The 22,377-nt window shown below is 43.0% G+C and overlaps 1 protein-coding gene and 2 pseudogenes across 3 annotated transcripts; 2 read left to right on the top strand and 1 right to left on the bottom strand.

Annotated features, from left to right (window-relative positions):
* Positions 1-1,668: 1,668 nt before the first annotated feature.
* CD48 (CD48 molecule) lies at positions 1,669-20,982 on the top strand. 3 transcript variants are annotated; one of them, XM_088017266.1, is made up of 5 exons: positions 1,669-1,727; positions 4,784-4,873; positions 14,685-14,984; positions 18,630-18,896; positions 20,599-20,982. In XM_088017266.1, the coding sequence occupies exons 2-5, from the start codon at positions 4,870-4,872 to the stop codon at positions 20,676-20,678; spliced, it is 651 nt and encodes a 216-aa protein (XP_087873392.1). In that variant the 5' UTR covers positions 1,669-1,727; positions 4,784-4,869; the 3' UTR covers positions 20,679-20,982. The 3 variants fall into 3 exon arrangements, with proteins under 3 accessions (XP_087873392.1, XP_087873393.1, XP_027946708.1); XM_088017267.1 differs by lacking the exon at positions 1,669-1,727 and adding an exon at positions 2,010-2,215; XM_028090907.2 differs by lacking the exons at positions 1,669-1,727; positions 4,784-4,873 and adding an exon at positions 2,010-2,215.
* Positions 9,564-10,096, top strand: LOC114199126 (large ribosomal subunit protein uL15 pseudogene; annotated as a pseudogene).
* On the bottom strand, positions 15,956-16,267 carry LOC114199127 (small ribosomal subunit protein uS14 pseudogene; annotated as a pseudogene).
* Positions 20,983-22,377: the final 1,395 nt, after the last annotated feature.

Here is a 22,377-nt window from a genome sequence, read left to right as displayed (position 1 = left end):
CATGGTCAGATTCACCCCTACATGAGCTCTCCCTGCCACATTGAGATGATCCTTCCTGAAAAAGGGCAGATTGCTCCTAAACCAGAAGAGGAGGTTTCACAGAAGAAAAAGATATCCCAGAAGAAACTGAAGAAACAAAAACTTATGGCCCGGGAGTAAGTTCTGCATAAAATAGATGCAAATAAAAAGAAAAACAGGAAAAAAAGAAAAAGAAAAAATGCAATGGATATACACTTTCTGCTAATCTGGATACAGTTTTTTCAAACATCACTTCCTCCTAGACTATCTGCTGGATCCTTCTCATTTTCCTCTTTAGCATTCTTTTGTTTTGCTCACCTCTTAAATGTTAAGCCTGCCCCCAGGATACTGTCTTTCAGTCTCCCTGAGGTGTGTCCAAACTGGAGCCTACTCCCAACCTGCAGTGTTGTGCTGCCCCCTACTGGAGCCATCGAGAGGCCAGCCAGAAAGAGTAGAGCTCCACTCTGGTTGGAAACAGGTGTTGTTACTCCCTGCTGGCTAGCCTCAAATGCTTCACTGGGCGGCAACCTTTTTGAAACCCTTTTGAAAACTCCCGGGAGGAGCAGGGTCTGAGTAAAGCCCACCCACAGTTCACTTCCTTCCTTTTCTCTTTCTCTGCCCTTGTGACTCTGCCTCTTCCTCCTCCTAGGCTTCTTTAAAATCTTCCCTAGATAACTACATTTTCTTTAAAATGTTCTTTAAAATAATTTTTATAATTTTCTTTAAAACCTTCCCTAGCTAAATTTTCTTATTTGTCTTTAAAATCATCCCTAGCTACGGCGCCTGGGTGGCTCAGTCGTTAAGCGTCTGCCTTCAGCTCAGGTCATGATCCCAGGATCCTGGGATCGAGCCCCGCATCGGGCTCCCTGCTCCGCGGGAAGCCTGCTTCTCCCTCTCCCACTCCCCCTGCTTGTGTTCCCTCTCTCGCTGTGTCTCTCTCTGTCAAATAAATAAATAAATCTTTAAAAAAAAAATCATCCCTAGCTAACTCCATTTCAACTTAGCTCATTCTACTCCTGTCTCATGTTCTCTTCTAGTGCAAAGATTTACGTAGCCCACACTGCGGGAGGAGTTGAAGATTGGGGTGGATTGGAGCTGAACGTTGGTCTGACTCAGATTCAGTTATAAAGTGCAAGCAATAATGCCTGCCCTTCTCGCCTCACGGGGCTCCCATGTGTTCAAGTGAATGGGGTGTCATGTGCAATTTAAGGCATTGGGCTGACTCAGTTTCCCCATGCCGCTCCTTTGGGGAAGGGTAACTACTTCTATCATAGGAGTTCACAGATTGAGGAGAGCAGTGTTTTTACTGGACTCCTCTATGTTGAATCAGGAGTGTCTCCAATTCAGAAATAGCTACAAATATGCTGTATTAGGGACTGTGGCTTGCCTTATGGGTCCCCAAAGTGCCCTAGGTGGACAAATAATTCATTTAGATTTAAGAGGGATGGGTCTGAAATTTCTTAGACCACAAGGCTGGGAAATCCATTCATTTGGGCCAAGTAATCTTGCTTTTTCTACTAATGTTCAGTAGATAGGCTGATGTAAGGGTACAACCAGTGTCTTTATCATAAAGGAGGAGGAGACTGAGGGTGGGGCTTAGGGTGTGGGAGGTTTGGTTTCTCGATTTTCTGCTCTGTATGACACTTATATGTCACCTGTTCCTCTCATGACTTAGGGTTGGCTCAGGCTGGAAATTCCCCGCAGGCTTGGTGAGTATCTACTAATTTTAACTTCTGGATTAATCAGGGTGACTCCTGCCTGGGAAACCAAAGCCAGATACTCTCTATCAGGACACTTTAGTCTTTTCTTTTTTTTTTTTTTTGGACTTTAATCTTTTCTGAGCACCGACCCCTCTGAGAATCCAACAGAAGCTATGGATCCTCTCTCCAGAAAACAGAACCAACTGCACATTCAAACAAAATAGTCAATTTCATTTTGCTTTCTCGGTGCTCTCAGATACGGGGGCTTCCTGTTTTTGGTCTCCAGGCTCCACCCATGAGTTGCTGAGTGTCAAAAAGGTTTCTGTAAACTTGGACCATGATTTCAAGGGCTCTGGAGCCCTTAGTCCCTTTCTGGCCTGGTTCTGGCCTGTCTGTAGTGTTCCTGGGAAGTAACATGTGCTCCCAAAGGTGGGAGTGGTGTCTGGCTCTGGAATTTCTAATGCTGCCTCATTTGTTCCTGGCAACCAGCATTCAAGGTACTTTACACAAGTTGTGTGCATGTGATTGTGCATTGAAGGCACAGGTGAGATGGGAAAGGGGATATGGGGTGGGGCTTCGTCCTGAAAGTGGAGTGTGGTCTCCAGGCAGCAGATACTTCTATGCTGGTAGGAGGGCTGTGGCGAGTTGGGGAAACTTCCTGAGCCTTGGAGAATCATCCCCTCTCTTTTCCCAAGGGATCATGACAAAAACAGGACCTCAGGGAGAGCGGGAAGGAGGCCCCTCAGATTTCGTTCCATGCTTTGTGGTCTGGGAAGATGTTGTGTTTTGTTTTGTTTTGCATTTTGAGTAAGTGAAGCTGCCCATTGACGGCTGCCACATTTTCTGCTCTGCACACTGTGCTCCCTGAGGCATTCTCGAGACCTCTGTCTATGCAAGGGTTTGTGTCCTGAACAAAGGTAAATGATGTTGTCATGGTCCCAAAGAGAGATCTAAATTGTAGGAAAGGAAACTCGGAGAGGATTGCTCTCTCTAGGGTCTCTGAATGAGGGTCTGAGCAGAGGCCTGAGGTGCCTCAGTATCAAAGGAGCCCCCAGCGTCTAGTTGTTAAGAGTTAAGGATCATTCCTCTGCCACGGGCTGTTCTGGTTCCGCTGATGTACCCAGGGACTGAGTTAACGCTCCTTTCTGTTCCAGCTGTTCACCTCCTAGTACCTTTCTTTTCAGGTCAGCTGAGAAGTGGGAGTTAAGCTGTTGCCTTTCTCACTATTCCCCCTAAGAGATACTCAGGTCTTTTCCATGTCAAAGGCTTTAGTGCTCACCACTATGGGAAAAAAAAAAAAAGAGTAAAAATGAACAAGCACAGGGAACCAACACAGCATCATAAAATTACGGTGTAACTTTTAGGGAGAGGAGACAATCACGCTCAGTCATGCCCTGTTGACCACTCCTGCAGGACCTCTCAGGCTGGCAGTACTTTGGATCTGGTTGATGACTGTGTACATCTAGAGACACGATGTCTGCAGGGCATTCATAGCTGTATGGGCTCTGTGGGGCTGACTCAACTCAGAACACTGATATGGCTTTGCGAGTGGGGGCTGATATGAAATATTAACCCAACTTTGGGAAAGATAGTGCTGCTAAGAGAACTGGAATATTTCAGGACTTTCTCTAGACACAAGGGCGATGTGTCTAAATCTCTTCCTGCATAGATTATGCCCACAGATGGTCCTCTTATTCCCAGTTTATGACTTGCCCCCTATTAATCATATCCATTTACATTTAACTTTGCTGCTTGCCTTGAAGGAGGTGCTTTCTCTGTTATGGCTAGGTTTTCTGCCCAGGATTCACTGCACCGTCCTCTCCCTCTGCCCCTCCCGTAGGCTGCCATTTTTATGTGACTTCCTCCTGTAAGCCTCCAGATTATGATTGGTGAATTGCTTGTTTGGATTGTTTGTCTCCTTGAGAGGACATGAAGACAGAGACCATGTAGTGTGCTAAACTTAGCAGAGTGCCTGGAACATAGCTGGGGCTCAATAAATAATTGTTAAATACATGAATGAATGACTTCAAAGAACTTTCTTTTGGGCTCTATGTCTAGATCTTCCTGGGGACATAGTAGTTCTCTCCTCCCTGGTAAGGGATACTTTAGTGGAAAAATTTGAGAAGCATTTTTAAATCTCCTCTTTCATCCCTCCTCAGGCTTGAGTCTCTCAGCTCTCTGATTTCAGGTACCCTCCACTACTGGGCATCTTCCTCATCTGCTCATAGCACTTGGCAGAGTGCGGTGGAAGCAGCATGTGCTGGGAATCAGAAGACCTTTGTTTTATCTGAGTTCCAGGCCACAGGATTTTCTATAAATCATAAAAGCTTTCTGGGCCTCAGCTTTCTCAACTCTATAATGGGTATAATAATATGCTTCCCATTTTTTCAAGGGGTTATTATTAAGATCAAATCAAATAAAGAATGTGGAATTGTTTTGCAAACGTGACACACACAATCTGAGACAGATAAGAGCTTGGGAAGGACATAAGTAAACTTCAGAGCCCAAAGCTCTCTCTTTACCCACAGATCTGAACTTTTAACTGCTTTTTAAACATCTCCAGATTCTCCAAACATATGCCCCAAATCTAATTCATCATCTTTGTTCTGGCTATCTATTGCTGTGTAATAAGCCACCACAACTCTGCAGCTTAAAATAATAATCACAAATTTTGTGCACGAATGAGGGGGTGGACTGTGCTCAGCACCCTGGGATATCTCATGTGTATGTAGCCAGATCATGGTGGGGCTTGGGGTCATCTTTGAGGCTTCTTCACTCATGTGGCTGGTGCCTAGGCTAAGTAATACTACAATAGCTGTGTGTGTGATCTTCTCACATGGTGGCCAAACCTCTCAGGGTGAGTATCCCGAGAGAAGTAGGCAAACGCCGCATGGTCTTTTCTAACCTCACTTTGTGAGTCATACTTCTGCTGTCTCCTACTCACTGAGGCCATCACCAAGGGGAGGGGATGTAGATACCACCTCTTGATGGAAGGAGTGTCAAAAATTTGAGGATTTAAAAAACATTTTTATAATCTGCTGTTCCTCTGCTGTTTGCTTTCTCAGTAAATGACATCTCTATGTCCAATTACTGAAGCCAGAATTCTGGAAGCCATCTTCACTTCATTTCTTTTCCTTGCCTGTCACATCCAATGAGTAAGTCCTATTAATTATACCTTCAAAAACTCTCTCAAATATATCTAATTCCATCCACCTCTGCTGGCAGATCAAACCACTTATTCTAAATCAAGACATCATTTTCTCTCATCCAATTACTACAATAGTAATTGTAGTAATCCTGCTTAAAAGCTCTTTTTAAAAAAAAATTCAATTCTTCTCTCTGTCTAGTATTTACCATACTGCCATTGGTATAAATTTTCTAAAATGATTATCTGTTTATTTTACTCTTCTTTTAAAAACTCATCAGTGGGGACACCTGGGTGGCTCAGTTGGTTGGGTGTCTGCCTTCGGCTCAGGTTACGATCCCGGAGTCCTGGGATCGAGTCCTGCATCGGGCTCCTTGCTCGGCGGGGAGCCTGCTTCTCCCTCTCCCTCTGCCTGCCGCTCCCCCTGCTTGTGCTTTCTGACAAATAAATAAAATCTTAAAAAAAAAAAAAACAACTCATCAGTGGTCACCATAGTGAAAGAGAGTTACAGCAGACCCTGAGCATAAGCTTGCACTAGATAATATGGCCACTTCCTCCCTTCCTCCAGGTGATGTTCTAATCAACTGCACTACTTCTACTTCCTTAAATGGATCTTGTTTTTGTGGGTCTCTGAGCACTTGATACTTTTCTTCTCCTCTGGTTGGAACATTGATTACTCCTGGTCCTCATCTTTCCCTGGCTAATTTCTACTTACACTAATTCCTACTCACACTTTCTATGGAAGCCACTCCTGACCCCTAAATTCAAGTGATGTGCTCCCTTAGTATTCCATATTTTCCTTATGCTAACACTTATCATCAATAGTGGAATCATCTGATTAATTGTCTGTATCCACTAGAATGGAAGCTCCCTAAGGTAAGGAGCTATGTCTCTTTCATTCTATGCATGGTGCCTACCACAGAGCCTAGTCCATAGTAAGTGCTTATTCTACATTTTTTAGAAGAGTGAATAAATGAATAAATTGATGTACATATGTATGTGTTTATGGATGGATCGATAGATGGAGGGAAGGAAAAACGGAGGGAGGGAGGAAGTTGTGAATCATTGTTTCAGTCAAGCTGGGATCTCAGCAAAGAATTTGCCTCCTATTTCACTGAAAAAAATGGGGACTGGAGATCATTAGGCAGAAAGCCTCTCAACTTTTTGTCTACCACCTCTAAACTACAAACTTCTGTACATCCCCAACAGTCTTGTGCTCCTTCTCTTTTCCCTCAAAGCATGAAGTATCTTCCCTTCCAGGCAAGACCTGGGCCATTAACTCTGCTCTAAATCCCCTCTAGCCCAATGCCATTGGTCACCTTCTTGCTCTTCCAGGTCTCTTTCTCTACTGGCTCCTTCCCTTGACCTATCATAACTTGTCTTTTTCCTTCTTAAATAAAACTAAAAAATAAAACCAAAAACCTCTTTTTACCTTTCATGTCCCTCTACACAATGCCCTATCAGTTTCCTTCCCATTCACACTGAAATAGTTTACTTTTGTTGTCTCCTCTCCCTCGCCTTCCATTGAGTTCTTGACCCCTTGCAATCTGGCCTAGTAAACTCATTAGTCTTCCCATCTCAGGAAATAATACTCTTGTCACCCATGACAAAATCTGGGGTCCTGATATCCATTGCCAAATTATTTCCTTAAGATAGGAGGCAGTTTAAGATGGTAGCATAGTAAGATCTTGAACTCCTCTCCTTCCATGGACACAAATCCAAGACTACATACAGTACAATTCTCTCCAAAAAGAACCTGAGAACTAGCTGAACAGCTACTCTACAACAAAGGATAAAAGGGCGACATCGAGATGGTTAGGAGAGGCAGAGAAGCAGTATCACTAAAATCCTATCCTTGGCATGGCACCCCACCATTGGGAAGGGTTCCCACAAATATATCAGGCATCCCAACCTTTGGGACCTGCACTGGAGGTACAAGCTCTCCCCCAAATATCTAGCTTTGAAAACCAATGGAGCTTATACCCAGGAGAACCGTAGGACTGTAGGGAATGGAGATTCTACTCTTGAAGGGCTCACATGCAGATTCACTCATTTTATGACTTAGCACAAAAACACAGTTTGAAAAGAGCCTATATCATATGTGAAGGAGATTAATTTGCTGATTGTAAACGATCTTCCACAAGGACAAAAGCTTGTTGGGATTCTATCCAGGAATGGAGGTGCTGGTGGGTGTCATTTTTATGTTCTGTCTTTAGCTTGCTAGTGCTCTTGGGTGCCATTTTTGCACTCACTCTAACCTGCTAGCACCTGCTCTGTTGTGCTGCTAATGCAGTTCTCCCCTCTCACGCAACTTCCTTAGTGGGCTAGTGTCCTGCTCCCTTCCCACCTTCCATAATCCCTCCAAACGAGCAGGCACACACAGCTCACATAAGGGATGCCCCTTGACACCCTCTTTGACGGTTCAGGGGGATTGTGTTTCTGGGCTCCATGGGTTTGAAGTAATCAGAGACAGTGCAAGAGACAACCAAGAACAAGGGCAGGGTTAAATAATAAGATTCATCACCCACAGAGGCCACCCCTTCAATACTGAGAGAGGTGGTTGTTTTGCCTGACACATAGAAACAAACACAGAAAGTAAAGCAAAATGAGGAAACAGAGGAATATATTCCAAATGAAAGAACAAGACAAAATCCCAGGAAAAAAAACCTTAATAAAACAGAGATAAATAACCTGATAAAGAGTTCAAAGAATGGCCATAAAGATGCTCACTGAACTCAGGAAAAGAATGGATGAACACAGTGAGAACTTCAACAAAGAGAAAATATGAGGAAGTACCCCACACAGAAGTCACAGAACTGAAGAATGTGACAATTGAACTGAAAAATGCACTAGAGGGGTTCAATAGCAGGCTAGATGATGCAGAAGAAATAATCGGTGAGCTGGAAAACAGGGCAGAGGAACTCACATAAGCAGAGCAGTAAAAAGAAAAAAGAGTTTTAAAAAGTGAAGATAGCTTAAGGGACCCATGGAACAACATCAAGTGGAATAATATTTGCATCATAGGGCTCCTAGTAGGAGAAGAGAGAGAGAAAGGGGCAGAACACTTATTTGAAGAAATAATGACTGAAAACTTTTCTAACCTGGGGAAGGAAACAGACATCAGATCCAGGAATTCCAGAGATTTCCAAATAAGATAAACATAGAAAGACCCACAACAAGACATTAAAATGTCAAAAGTTAAAGGTAAAGAGAGAATCCTAAACACAGAAAGAAAAAAAAAAAAAAACTAGTTACATACAAGGGAACACCCAAAAGGCTATCAGCAGATTTCTCATTGGAAACTTTGCATGCCAGGAGGGAGTGGCATAATATAATCAAAGTGCTGAAAGAAAGAAACTTCTAACCAAGAATACTCTACCGGGCAAGATTATCATTCAGAATTGGAGAGATAAAGAGGTTTCCAACAAGCAAAAGCTAAAGGAATACACCTCCACTAAAGCAGCCCTAAAAAAAATGTTAAACGGACTTCTTTAAGCTGAAGAAAACATGAAAGTAAAAGTCTCACTGGTAAAGGTAAATATATAGTAAAGGTAGTGGAATAATCACTTACAAAGTTAATATGAAGGTTAAAAGAGAAAAGTAGTAAAAAAACAACTAACTGCAATAATTAGTTAAGGGATGCACAAAATAAAAAGATGTAGAATGTGACATCAACAACATAAAATGTGGTAAAGGGGAGTAAAAATGCAGGGTCTTAGAATGCATTCAAAATTAACTTGCTAGCCACTTAAAGTAGACTGTTATGACATATGTGAGCCTCACGGTTAACCACAAAGCAAAAATTTGTAATAGATCCACAAAAGGTAGTGAAAAGGGAATCTAAGCATAACACTACAGAAAGTCATCAAACCAGATTTATGGTGGTGACCATTTTACAATGTATACAAATGTTGAATTATTATGGTGTACACCTGAAACTAATATAATGTTGTATGTCAATTATACTTCAGTTTTAAATATTACTTCCTTAAAAGGTTATACAAGTTAGTTAAATGGTTGAGCTCATCAAAGAGCTCTTGGTAACTCCATGTTAGTATCTTTAAAACTCACATCATTTCTTCCTTAATAGTTTTACTAGAAGCCACGTGACTTGATTTTAGAGTGATGAGAACTTGTTCTCTAGGACCTCTTTCACTTTCCTGGGTAGACTCTTTGGTAGGAAATGATCACTTTCTTTGATCTGGTTCCCTCCTTCCCCATTTTAGTTTTGCTTTTCTACAGACAGGAAACATGGCTAGGCACAGGAAAGAGCTGCTTCATTTTTTATTGTAAACTGCACGTAAACACAGTTACTTTATCCTATGCATCCAGACACATAACCGAATACTTCTTCCTACGATGCTTCCTAACTTTCTTTACAGTTATTTCCCCTGCCTTTGACCATACGCAATTGTTAGGAAGACAAATCAAGATTTTGTCAATTTAAAATTAAAAAAAACCCCACATAAATATATTATAGATAAGAAAGATATTAATTTGGGCGCCTGGGTGGCTCAGTTGGTTAAGCAACTGCCTTCGGCTCAGGTCATGATCCTGGAGTCCCGGGATCGAATCCCGCATCGGGCTCCCTGCTCAGCAGGGAGTCTGCTTCTCCCTCTGACCCTCTTCCCTCTCGTGCTCTCTATCTCTCATTCTCTCTCTCTCTCATATAAATAAATAAAATCTTTAAAAAAAGAAAAAAGACTTTTCCGTCTGAGCTGCCGACATGCCATCCAGACTGAGGAAGACCCGGAAACTTCGGGGCCACGTGAGCCACGGCCACGGCCGCATCGGCAAGCACCGGAAGCACCCAGGAGGCCGGGGTAATGCTGGTGGCATGCATCACCACAGGATCAACTTCGACAAATATCACCCAGGATACTTTGGAAAAGTTGGTATGAGACATTACCACTTAAAGAGGAACCAGAGCTTCTGCCCAACTGTCAACCTTGATAAACTGTGGACCTTGGTCAGTGAGCAGACACGGGTAAATGCTGCCAAAAACAAGACTGGAGCTGCTCCTATCATTGATGTGGTGCGATCGGGCTACTACAAAGTTTTGGGAAAGGGAAAACTCCCAAAACAGACTGTCATCGTGAAGGCCAAATTCTTCAGTAGAAGAGCAGAGGAGAAGATTAAGGGTGTCGGGGGCGCCTGCGTTCTAGTAGCTTGAAGCCACATTTGAGGGCGTTCATTAAATGCTAACAAGTGCTTTTCAAAAAAAAAAAAAGAAAAAAGAAAGATATTAATTTATCTGAATTTAGTAGACGATTAGCAGATTAAACCACCATCTTGATAACCCAAATTGTATTACTCCATTTCTGCATTAATTTTGCAATCTGTATTTGTAAAATTAATCCATGTTTCTTCTTTAACTTGTGAATGAATTATAGAATTCTTTCAGAAGACTAGAATATCTTATATCCCTTTTTAAATGGTCAGTCAAGCGTTCTTTCTACTGCTTCTATCTTCAGGTTCATGTTGCTCTTCCAGGCCACCCTTTCATTAGATATTTCAAAACAAAATTCGCTGTTCCATTTTCTGTTTTCAAGCATGATCTCAGCCCTTCTGAGGCTGCTGGATTGATATTTCAAGGTTTCTTTTAGCTGCTTTGCGTTGACTTTCGATATCTGAAAACTTGAATGCCATATCCAACACATTTTTATGTTGTTGGGTTTTTTTTTTTTTTTTTTTGAGAATTCCTGGGCACCTCTTCCACTGCGCCTCTGCTTTCTTTGTCATAATAGTCATCTTGGGTAGGAGGATGGGTTAGCCTGGTGATGGGTATTAAAGAGGGCATGTTCTGCATGGAGCACTGGGTGTTATATGCAAACAATGAATCATGGAACACTACATCAAAAACTAATGATGTAATGTATGGTGATTAACATAACCTAATAAAAAAATTAAAAAATAGTCACCTTTTATTCATTTATTATTGATTTTATTCATTTATTATTATCAGGATCCAGCCATAAGACAGGGCTCCCCTGGCCCAGTTTGGGCACATTTTCATATTTAAGAAGCACAATTCATTGGTCATAAGTAACTAAATAGTAACTCAAATTTCTACTTACAGTCTCTCAAAAGATGTTAAAGGAAATCCAATTTATAAACTACGGTAACATTTCCTACACCCACCTTTCCTGTCCTCTTCAGTCTTCTCAAACCATCCCATCCATTTGCTGCCCAGACAGTCTTACTCTTCTGAGCCCCAATGCACTAGCACCCCTATTTCCTAAACTGGCTTGAGTGGCCTTGGTATTTGCTTATCTCTTCCTTTCCTCCCTACTCATCAGTCCAAACTGATTTACTTCTTAAGAAGTAAACAAGAGGGAGAAGCTGAGTGGAAAGTAAAAATACGAAAAATATTTTTGACTAGCAGGAGGTCATGAAAGAAGAAGACTGGGAGCACTTATGCAAACATTTTGTCACTGTCATCCATTTATTCATTGTCTACTAAATACTAAGTATCAACCGAGTATTGTGGAGATTCAAAATAGAGCAAGATATTGTCTTTATCTTTGAGAAGCTTACAAAATTAGGGACTATGTGTCTGCTATGGTTTCTCCCTATCCCTCACACTAAATTTTTGAAGTTCTTTTGAGCATGTTGGAAATACCCTTGCCAGACATGATCTCTTTGTCCTTATAAAGCAGATTCCATTCTCACAAAGAGAAAGGATGCAAGGTATAACTGGGCCTGGATCTTAACTTGAGTCTATGTGCTGTGTATTCTTCATTCTTTCGCATTGGATACATCCTTCTTTCTCCCACCCCAAAGAAGCTTTAGGGAAGTTGTCTGTTCTGATAGAGGTCCCAGCACATGTCCTAGGCTAGTGACCTGGTTTTGTGTTATCTCTTGTGCATGCTGACACCTTTTATTTTTAGACCATTAGGGTACAAGTGAAAGCTGATTGAGGAGCTGCTACAATTTTTTGGATTTTAGGCCCCTTCTTTCACATTCTTCAATCTTTCGGATTCACATATGAACATCCATTTCTAAAAAATGTATCATTAGTCTAGTCCTTATTTTACCACTGTTTTGGTATAATAAAATAAGTTCAACAGGCAGTTGTCAAACATCTTAATAACTTAGGCATAGAACTAGGTGTTATGGATCCAAAAAATAATGTAGGTAATAATAATAAACAATACATGACCTTTATTGAATGCTTACTAATCTTCCAAGTATTGTTCTAAGCACTTTATTTGTATTAATTGATTATTTGTATTAAGTTATATTCTAAGCATTTTATTAATGTAACTCTGTATTAGAGTTCTTCAGAGAAACAGAGCAAATAGTCTATATATAAATATATAGAAAGAGGTTTATTATGAAGGATTATCTCATGCAATTATGGAAGCATAACCCATACTGTGTAGTTCTCTATATGGAGAAGTCCCACAACCTGACATCTACAAGCTGGTGGCACAGGAAAGCCAGTGGTGGAGTTCCAGTCCAAATCTGCAGGCCCAAGAACCAGGAGACCCAATAGTGTAAGTCCCTGTCCAAGTCCAAGGCCCAAGAACCAGGAACACTAATGTCCAAGGGTAAGAGAAGATGGATGTCCCAGCTCAAGCAAGGAGTAAATCTGCCCTTCTTCTGCTTTTTTGTTCTTTTTGGGTTATGGTGCCTACCACATTGGTAAGGGTGATCATCTTTACTCTGTTTACTAGTTCAAATGCTAATCTCTTCCAGAAACACCCTCACAGACACATCCAGAAATAATGTTGTACCAGCTATCTGAGCACCCCTTAGCCCAGTCAAGTTGACACATAAACTTAACCATTACAAACTTTATGAGATAATAACCAAAACAAAGACAGAGAGATTAGGTAACATGCTCAAGGTTACATAGCTAGCAAGTGGTAGAGCCAGGATTTGAACCAAGGCAGTCTGATTTCAGAACCCATGCTCTTAACTATCACACTATAATGGAAAATGAATTAGACTCATAAGACTCATTTGTTGTCTTTAGGAAACTTGTAGTCTAGTGATAGAAGCAGGTAGTAGACATTAAACAGATCATTTCAATATAACATGATTGCTAAGATATAGACATGCACGGGATGTTGTATCTTTCCTTCCTCTCTTCTTCACTACCTATGTGTATGATTACCAAAAGGTCATTTTGGTGGTTGGCCATCACTTCTTACTGAGAAATAAAAGAAGGGGTTAATTGTAAGTTGTGCTGTCTTCCTGAGCATATGTCTGACACTTACTGGAGTCTGCCAAGGATGACTTAGGCCAGTAGTTCTCACCCAGAATGGGGTTGGGACATTTGCGATACCTGGAGACATTTTGATTATCACATCTGGAGAAGTGCTACTGGTCTCTAGTGGGCAGAGGTCAGAAATGCTGCTGAACATCCTACAATGCACAAGGACAGCTCCCACAACAGAGACTTATCTGGCCTAAAATGTCAGTAGTGCCAAGGTTGGAAAACACTGATCTAGGCTGTCTATTGTCACTACTTCTATTAATTCACATGGAAACAAGTAACAGAATGAGAACAAATCTAGAATATATGTCCGGTGATTTTAAAATCCTGAAGAGAATGTCCTGCTGGGCTGCATGCTCCAAGAGGCTAGAGCTTCCATCTGTACTGCTGATGCTAGAGCCTCACGCAGTGCCAGGCACATTAGTGGTGGTTCAAATACCGTTACTGGCACTGAATTGTTTTTGTCACAGAGATGATAATGTGTGGAATGGAATCAGAGGCACTGTGACAATGAAAGCCTAAGTATGTCTGCATATGCACTAGGCACAGGATAAGTGCTCAGTAAAGTGTTGAAGGCAGAGATGGATGGTGGGAAGGATTAATAAATAGAAACTTGAAAGCCCTGGGGACACAGGCATTTTCAATCTTTTTTTAAATTCATTTTCAATCTTTTATTAGTTGAAGAGAATGCTTTTTGGAAATGATAGATTTGTGGAAAGTGAACAGCTGGATGTATATATGATATTGAACAATATTACTGAGATTTTGTGTGACAGTAGATGAGGTCAGAATAATATAGGTCGTATTTCCGTTTTCCTCTATAGGTAGCTTCTTTCTACTGTTCTTTCTTAGCCTATATATAGATACCTAACTATATCCACCTCCTTTGTTCTTCTTCCTCCACAAAGAGTCAGCACACCTCCCTTCATCTTGCATCTTCCTGCTGTCATCTTTTCTTTGCCTTAACCAGACAAGGTTTGGGCACCCTCATGAAAAAAGAACAGAACAGCAAACACAAATAGGAATAAAAGTGAATTTAGTTAGAATGAGAAAAGAAACCCCAATGTATTACAAGTTTTAAAAAGCTGAGAAATACTACGAATGCCAGAAAAATAGCATACTATTTTTATTAATGAAATGCCTTCATGCTTCTATAATACTTTGCTAATGAATAGCTCTGGCTTCCATTCACTTCAAACTTTGTTTCTTCTCCACTTCCTGCCTACTGCTAGAGAAGTAAATCGAAGCAACAGGGAACACAAGCCCAGAGAGGGGATGTGACTTGTCATCATTTTATTTGAAAATCTACTGGCATGAGAGCAAGGGAGAGTGTCGGGGCCAGCATCAGTGTCCTTTGTCTTTATCTTCTGGGGCAGAACTAGAAGGATTATCAGCAACATGCCCTACCCCCTTACCCACCCTCAAGCTCCAACTTTTACTGAATTCCTGATCAGAGGGCAGACCCTCTGGTGAAGACCATACTTACTGTTTCCAAGCAGAAACCTCTTCTCTCTTCCCTGTCCCACCAGGTCAGGCGAAAGCTTTGGCTGCTGGGCCCCTCTGCCCTCTCTAAGAAGGCTGTCACTCTCATTGACAGATCATTCGGAACATCCAGTGACTGCCATCTCAGGCAGCAATGTGAGTCTGCAAATCTCCAGTTTGCCTGCTAACTACAAACAACTCACCTGGCTTTACACCACCAATCAGAAGATTCTAGAATGGGAATCCAACAGGACTAACTTCTTCAAGTCTAAGTTTAAGGACAGGGTTCGACTTAATCAAAGCCATGCACTGTGCATCTATAATGTCCAGAAAGAGGACAGCAGCACCTACATCCTCAGGGTGTTGGATGAGTCTGGGACAGAGAAGGATTGGCATATCTCACTGGAGGTACATGGTGAGTTTGGGGAGTCCCACTCTAGGGCCCTGGATGGACCACTGGGAGGTTTCCTAGGGCACATGGGGGCCCTTTCTGGGAGGAGGATAGAGAAACCTCAGGACAGGCTTCATTCATTTCTCCTGGAGCCAGTTCCTCTGGGGAGTGAGGCTGGGCCAGCAGAACCCAAATTGATAGCCTTGGGACATTTAAAAGTTCTTCTGATGTTAGTGTCTGAGATGTGAAGAAAGGGAAAACCATAGAAATGATTTCCTCTCTGGTCTCTTCATGCTCTCCTGTGACCAACCCAAATCAGTTCTGAGCTCATCTTAATAATATACCTGAACACAGACTTCATCAGACTTAAGGAAAAAGTTATAAGAGACACAGGATGGGGCAGGAGCTATTAAAGGAGGGTTTTTTTTATTTTTCAAAATGGATGGGACATAAACTTACACTCATAGCTCCAGCCTAACCGGTATGTGTGGAATAAGGACTAGGATATTATACTTGGAATCAGACAGACCTGGGTTAAAAACCTCGGTTGCTAGCTCACTTCCTAGCTGTGTGACCTTGGAGAAAGGTCGTAACGTCTCTGTGCCCATATTTGGTAAGTTTGTTTTGATGGCAAGTAACAGAAGCCAATTTGATGTAAATTTAGCAAAAAAAAAAAAGAGAGTCTATTAAAGAAATTAGAACTATTTAAAGCAATTCAAGGAACTGAGAAGAGTTAAGAAGGGCTGAACAAGAGGAAGAATGAGGACCAGGGCCAGCCCAGAGTCCCCAGCCTCAGCAATCTGTGGACTGTGCCTCTTTTGATCCCTGCCACGTACATGACTTACCTCTCAAAGCCTAGACTTTTTTTTTTTCAGAGTTCAGCATGAGTACTTTTATATAACTGAAGGAAATTAAGCCACATATGTTGAAGATGAACTGTTGAGAAAATAGTACATTTTTAAAAAAGAGATTTCTATAATCAATTGACCATTCCATTCACATTAAAGCACTCATAATTGGAGTATTTTTTATTTTATGTACAATGAGTTGACATTAAAGTAGGTATCGTGGTTATCTGCAGTTAACGTAGGTTATCTTGAATGACCAATTCAAGGAAGTTCACTTAATCCGGCTTAATGAAGCCTATATCCTTCGCGTACTGACGGAAACATGGCGGCACATATTGAGGCCGTATTTCCGGATCAGAGCGTGCCGGTTTGAGCAGACGCGGCAAGAACGAGAACCCTGAACAAATTTCCCCGGATGGCTCCAGTACAGCTGCTGGTGACCCATCTTGCTCTCTCGGATGCAACGAGGCAAAAGGCTCAAAGCCTAGACTTTTTAACTCTTGGTTTAAATTCTCAGAATTTAAAGGGAGAAACTGATTAAGCCAACTTGGCTCAGGTATGCATACCTGATCAAAATATTTATGGCCCAAAGTGTCAGATTTTAAGGCAGAAACATGATTCCTGGGGAGGCCTCTGTGGTGTTGAGGTAGGCAAAAATTAGAGAAGAGGGGCAGGGCAGACATCCAAGACAGGGTCTACCCGAGAGCCTCGGGGCCCTCATATTGTGAAGATAATTATATCTTCCTTTTAGGATATTATGAGAATCAAAGTAGAAAATGGGAGTGAAACATCAAAAATGAAAACAAGGGGTTTTTCCCAAACCAAATCATTTTATCATGCAGTTTCCTTCTACCACATGATTACCAAAAATACAAATACAAAATCTCTAGAAAATACTCAGAAAATATCTGTAATCTTTCTACCCCCAAACAGTGTAAATGAAGAGTGCCTTCTACAACCCACCAGCTCAATGGTCCCTGTTCTAAGAGGCTGGAGCCTTCTTCTCACGTACTTCCTCCAAGTCACATGGCCTGAAAATTCGGGAAGTCCTGGGAAAAGGAAAAGATTCAAAGTCTCTTACAGCGGTGTTAGGAAAAGCCCAACTTTGTATCATTTACTAATTTCTGTGGTAAATACTCCCACCACAGCCAACTCCAAGTTACAAATGGTTTCACAATCTGCTTGCAACATTCCTGAATATTTTAAATTCCACAAACTGGTGTGACTGTAAGCACACCTGCCTGGACATAAAACCCTGAGGATGGGATTAGCTGCAAGCTCCTTCTTCAGTATAGCCCCTGAATTTCTGATAGCTCTAGTAAGGCATCTTAGAGCCAGACTACACTGGCTGGCTCAATGAGCCCCACCCACAAAGCACACAGTACGTGCTGCTCGCCATGTGAAATGTGGAAGATGTTACAAGACAAGAGGCTAGACCACAGGAAATGGCAAAAAATAGTACAAAAATTGCTCAGTTCAAGCATGGAGGGGAAGTCCAGCAATCTCAGGGGGTTTCACTCAGGAGATGGTTCTAGAGTTCAGGAGGCCAGGCAGGTGAAACTGCCATTGCCCACCACACACTTGCAGCCAGAGGGGAGCTCTGATCTCGTCAATTCTTGGCACGTTTAATCCTTTGACACCAGAGCAGCACTGATTCTGTAGGTGTTTTACCCATGGCCAGAATGAAAAGGCCCAGAGGGTTTCAGAAAAAGTGGCCCTGACAAAGGAAAAAGCAGATGCTGGGATTACCTTTCATCCCATCTGGTGGCAGGACAACATCGGTGATAAGATGACCTCCGACACGCATAGAACACTTGCACCCTGCAAGAAGTACTTCCCCATAGACAATGCCATTTTATCTCACTAACACTGTGCTATGAGGTAGAGTCAGTTTACCCATGAGAAGAAAATTCAAGGGGTTAATTATTTTGATACTGTCACTCCATGAGAGCCAATTCCAAGACCGAGGCTGGTCTTACTCCAAAGCTACTGTTTTGTCCTTTGTATCTCATAACTGCTCCATCCATCCATCCACTCACCCATCCATCCATCTATCCATCCATCCACTCACCTGTCCATCCATTCATCCATCCAACCATCCATCCATCCATCCATCCATCCATCCACTCACCCATCCATCCATCTATCCATCCATCCACTCACCTGTCCATCCATTCATCCATCCAACCATCCATCCATCCAATCCTTTCATCAGATACTTACAGATTTCTATCTGGTAAGCACTGTGGTAAACCCTGAGATACCAAAGTTAACAGACACAGTGCTATTCATCACGCTAATGTGTGCTGGGGGTTACATGAAGTTCTTCTCTGTAGCTCTTCCAGAATCCAGGAGAGGGCTTTGCTCTGTACCTCCTACCCCAGGACTCTTGCTGAATCTGAGTCCAAGAGCTCTTGATGGACAGGCGGGCCACGGTGCCAACTGTGGGCCAGTGCTGGAGAAGAAATTTCACGTAGCTCAGACAGTTGGGATACTAAATCTGACCCCAGGAGATCTTTGCTGCTCTTTCTGGCCCACAGATAGTCATAACCCCATTTTGTTTCTGGCTGCATGGCTCCCCCTCCTGGATCCATTTTAGCTTCACCCCCAAGGAGTAGCCCTTCCAGTCTGAACCTCCAGAGATCAAAGCTGCTCACTGGCTCCCCCTGTAGGGGCCTCTTCTCCATGACACCACTTTCTGCAGCACTCAGCGCCCCTCCCTAGTTTCCTTTGTATTTTATTGGTTAAACTCTCAAAGCGTAATTGCCTCATAAATGCATAAACCCATTGTCTCATCTTACAACATCCTCCTCATCTTCAGATCCTGTACCTAAACCTGACATAGAGATCCGGAAGACACAGAAAGTGAACAATGGCTGTCATCTGCAGCTGTCATGTATGATCCCAAACCAGTCCATAAACTATACCTGGTATGGGGACTCAGGGCCCTTTTCAACAGGGCTCCAGAATTTTGTGCTTGAAATCACCGTTGAGCCACAAAACTACTCCAAGTTTTACACCTGCCAAGCGAGCAATCCTGTGAGCAGCAAAAATGATACTGTCTATTTCACCTTACCTTGTCAACTAGGTAAGAAATACTCCCCAGGGAGCGACGTGGCGGCGGGGGGGGGAGCTAGGGTAACTAGTTTTCTTTTGCATGAAATGAAGAAAGGTGTGGGGATACTATTCAGCCTCCTGCTCAGATGGAAGATCCCAAAGGCCTCTGTGAGACCTGAGAGACTTGGGTTCTACCCTGGGCTCTGCCGCCAGCTCTCAGCAAGCTTATTTGGCTTTTGTGGAGCTCTCTGTCCTCACCTGCAAGGGGTGGCTGGCACTCCTACCCTGCTCTAACAATGCATGGTCCTAGAATCTGAGGCCTGGGTAATTGTAGGACAATCTGAGCTGTCAGGGTTGAGCAGGAGAAAAGCCCAAGTGGGAGAGCAGACCAGACACAGTTGAACAGGTACATGAAGGGGTTTCTGGCAGACAGCCTAAATCAGCAAAAGAAAGAAGGGCCAAGTAGATGAGCACAAGTAAGAACAAGTAGTGAACAAGAGTGAGGACCTTATCCTAAGGCAGAGACTCTCTGCTTTTTAGAAAGACAGACTCTGGGTTTCATGTTTCAGATTTCTCTGTCTCTTGGGAGGACCCACTCACTTGAGCATCACTGCTGGCTCTCTGTCAAGCTTACACCAGGATTGGGCAGTAAGCTCATAGGTTTTGGAGTTAGGTACTTGGGGTTAATCCTGGGATTATCACTTAATAGCTAAGCAAGTGACTTAGCTTCTCCAAGTCATGTCCTTCTCCAAGTTGTATCCTTCTTAAATAACAGACAAAATGGTAATTCTTACCTCATGCTGTTATGAGGACTAAATGAGACAGGACAGATACCCTATCTCGAACAGTGCCCAACAGGTCTTCAGTGAATGGTACTTAAATTAGAACCAGTTCCTTCAATTCTGGAGACACTGGGGGCTTGGGGGACCCCTCGATAAATTTAGATTACTAAACCCAGCATTCTGGGTCTTGTACTTTCCACACCCCTGAGACCATATCCCCGAGTATACATAACCGTATCCTTCTAGAATAACTCATATCTGTGGTGCCAACATTTACCTGAGTTCCCTGTCATGCCAGGCATTAGGGACCATGGCCCCCAGAGACACTGATCTTTCATGGTCTTCCTGGACCTGCTCTACTCTCCCACCGTGCTGATTTCTTCACCTCTGTTCCTGCACACGGACTATGGAACCTGTACACTCTTCTTTATTCTTCCCACCTGACTGGTCATGCCTCTTCTAGTCTCTCCTGCTACCACAGACCCTATGCAACAGTTCGGTGTCTGACCATGAGACCACCTTTATATCAACACCATATCCTGAGATCCAGAAAAAGGAAGAGACATAGTCCCCGTCCTTTATAAAATGAGGGTGACTACTCATCTACAGCGAGGATGAAAACAATAATAAGGCCCTTTTTTGGAAGGGCTAAGCCCATCTTGTCACTTTTCAGCCATCCAAATTATCCTAGAAAAGAACCCCTAATTTCCCTTCCCAACTGTATCACTCATTCCCTTTTCTTTTTATTTTCTGCTTCCTCTCCTGTCCTCTCCTCCATCCCCTCTGTTCTTATTCCTTCTCTCCCCTTCCCTTCCTATCAGTCTTCCCCTTCGTTCTCTTTTTCCCTCTTGGTATAGATGGGATGTGGGGTGGAGAAATGGAGAGGGGAAGTAGTCCTACCTTCCCTAAAGTCAAGACACCTAAGCATTTGGAGTTTTCTTGCTCTTTCAGCCAGATCCTCTGGAGTAGCTTGGATTGCAACATGGCTAATGGTCATGGTACCCATTGTTCCTGGCCTCATATGGACCTGAGACAAGCTCTTCTAACTCAAGAGTGAAACTTCAAGACAGCTGGGTCTTGCCTTCATCAGCAACCGCGCTGTTAACCAAGACAGGAGCTCTGGCTACACGGGATGGTAGAAAGTGTGCTATTGAAGCATCTACAAGCATTTTCAAATTAACTTTTTAAAAACTACAGTTAATACTTTATTTTATGTCTCCTAGTTATTTTCCAACACACATACATAGATACACATATATTTTTCCCACCAAAAGATGTGACCACACTATGCAATGTTTCCTTGTTTAAATAAACGATGTGACCATCAACGTCAAACTGTCAGACAATGTCTGCTCCATTGGCCCAGGCAAACGGGATACAAAGGGGAAGATCCAACACAACATGTTGTTGTGTCTGAAGAATTAATTTGTGCCATCTCTGACTCTTGGTCCTGCATCCATGCCAAATCTCCTGGGGTTCCTTCTAGCTTTGCCTCCCCCCCCACCCCCCACCCAAGTTCTGGCCTCCTCTCTGAGGAGCATGCTCTTTAGGTTTCCTGGGAATATGGGTTCAGGCTTACCCCTCAGGAGTGAGCATGCAGCTTTGCCACATAAAAAGGGTCCCTCCCAAGCCTTTCCTGGGGAGCCAAGCACCACTACTTCCTTTGTGGGCAACTCTTCAAGTCCTACCTGTGTCACGGGATCTAATAAAACCATCAGATAACAAAATGTTCTCACTAGGGTCTTCCATTACAGGAAGGTAGGAACCCCCAGGCCCAGCACTGACAGAACACCTGGGATTTCTTTTGTGTGTTCCTCTCCTCCAAGGCTTTCATGGGCCTGGAGCTGAGAGGGCCACTCAAGGATGTATTCCCCCTTCAGGGAACTGTCCCATCACAGATCACTTTTTGTCTACATCAAACCAGCCTTCCCTGCCATCCAGCCCTCCTCTGTGTCAAAACACGCTGTGTGCTCACCAACCTCACGTTTTCCTCCTGGGCTGTCCTGGTTAATTTTATGTGTCAACTTGACCGGGCCCCAGAGGTGACCAGATGTTTGGCCCAACATTATTCTGTGTGTGTCTGTGAGGGTTTTCTGGATAAGATTAACATTTGAATCAGTAGCCTGAGTAAAGCAGATTAACCTCCCTAATGTGTGTGAGCCTCATCAAATCAGGTGAAGGTGTGAATAGGCTCTCCCTCCCCTAAGTATGGAAGAATTCCTTCTGCCTGACTGCTTTTGACCTGGGACATTTGGATTTTTTTCCTGCCTTCAGATGCCATCACCAATCCTGAGTCACCAGTCTGATGACTCAGACCTTGGGACTTATAAGCCTCCATAATTGCATGAGCCAATTCCTTATAATAAATCTTTGTGTGTGTGCGTGTGTGTGTGTGTAGCTCTTATTGGTTTGTTTCTCTGGAGAACCCTGACTAATACATGGGCCACTAGAAAAGCTACCTTTCTCAGCTCCCCTTCTATTTAGTTGGGGCCATGTGACTGGTTTTAGCCAATAGAAAATGGATGGAATTAATGTGCCAGGAAGTGAGGGACTCTGAGAAGTGGAGCCACATAATGCAAAGGGCCTGGGTCCAAGCCATCACATGGCAAGCGGCTGCCTGGTCTACACCGGACACGCATAGGAAAGTTTGGTTTTTGTTTGTTACCACAACATAGCCTGGACTCCCTAAGTCTCCCACCATCCCCTTCAGTCCAGCCTGTGGTTCCATCC

This window comes from Eumetopias jubatus, unplaced genomic scaffold, assembly GCF_037043125.1.
Source record: "Eumetopias jubatus isolate StellerSeaLion01/CBP00866 unplaced genomic scaffold, mEumJub1_p1.0 scaffold_12, whole genome shotgun sequence".
NCBI lineage: Eukaryota > Metazoa > Chordata > Mammalia > Carnivora > Otariidae > Eumetopias > Eumetopias jubatus.
This window is presented reverse-complemented; position numbering and strand designations above follow the sequence as displayed.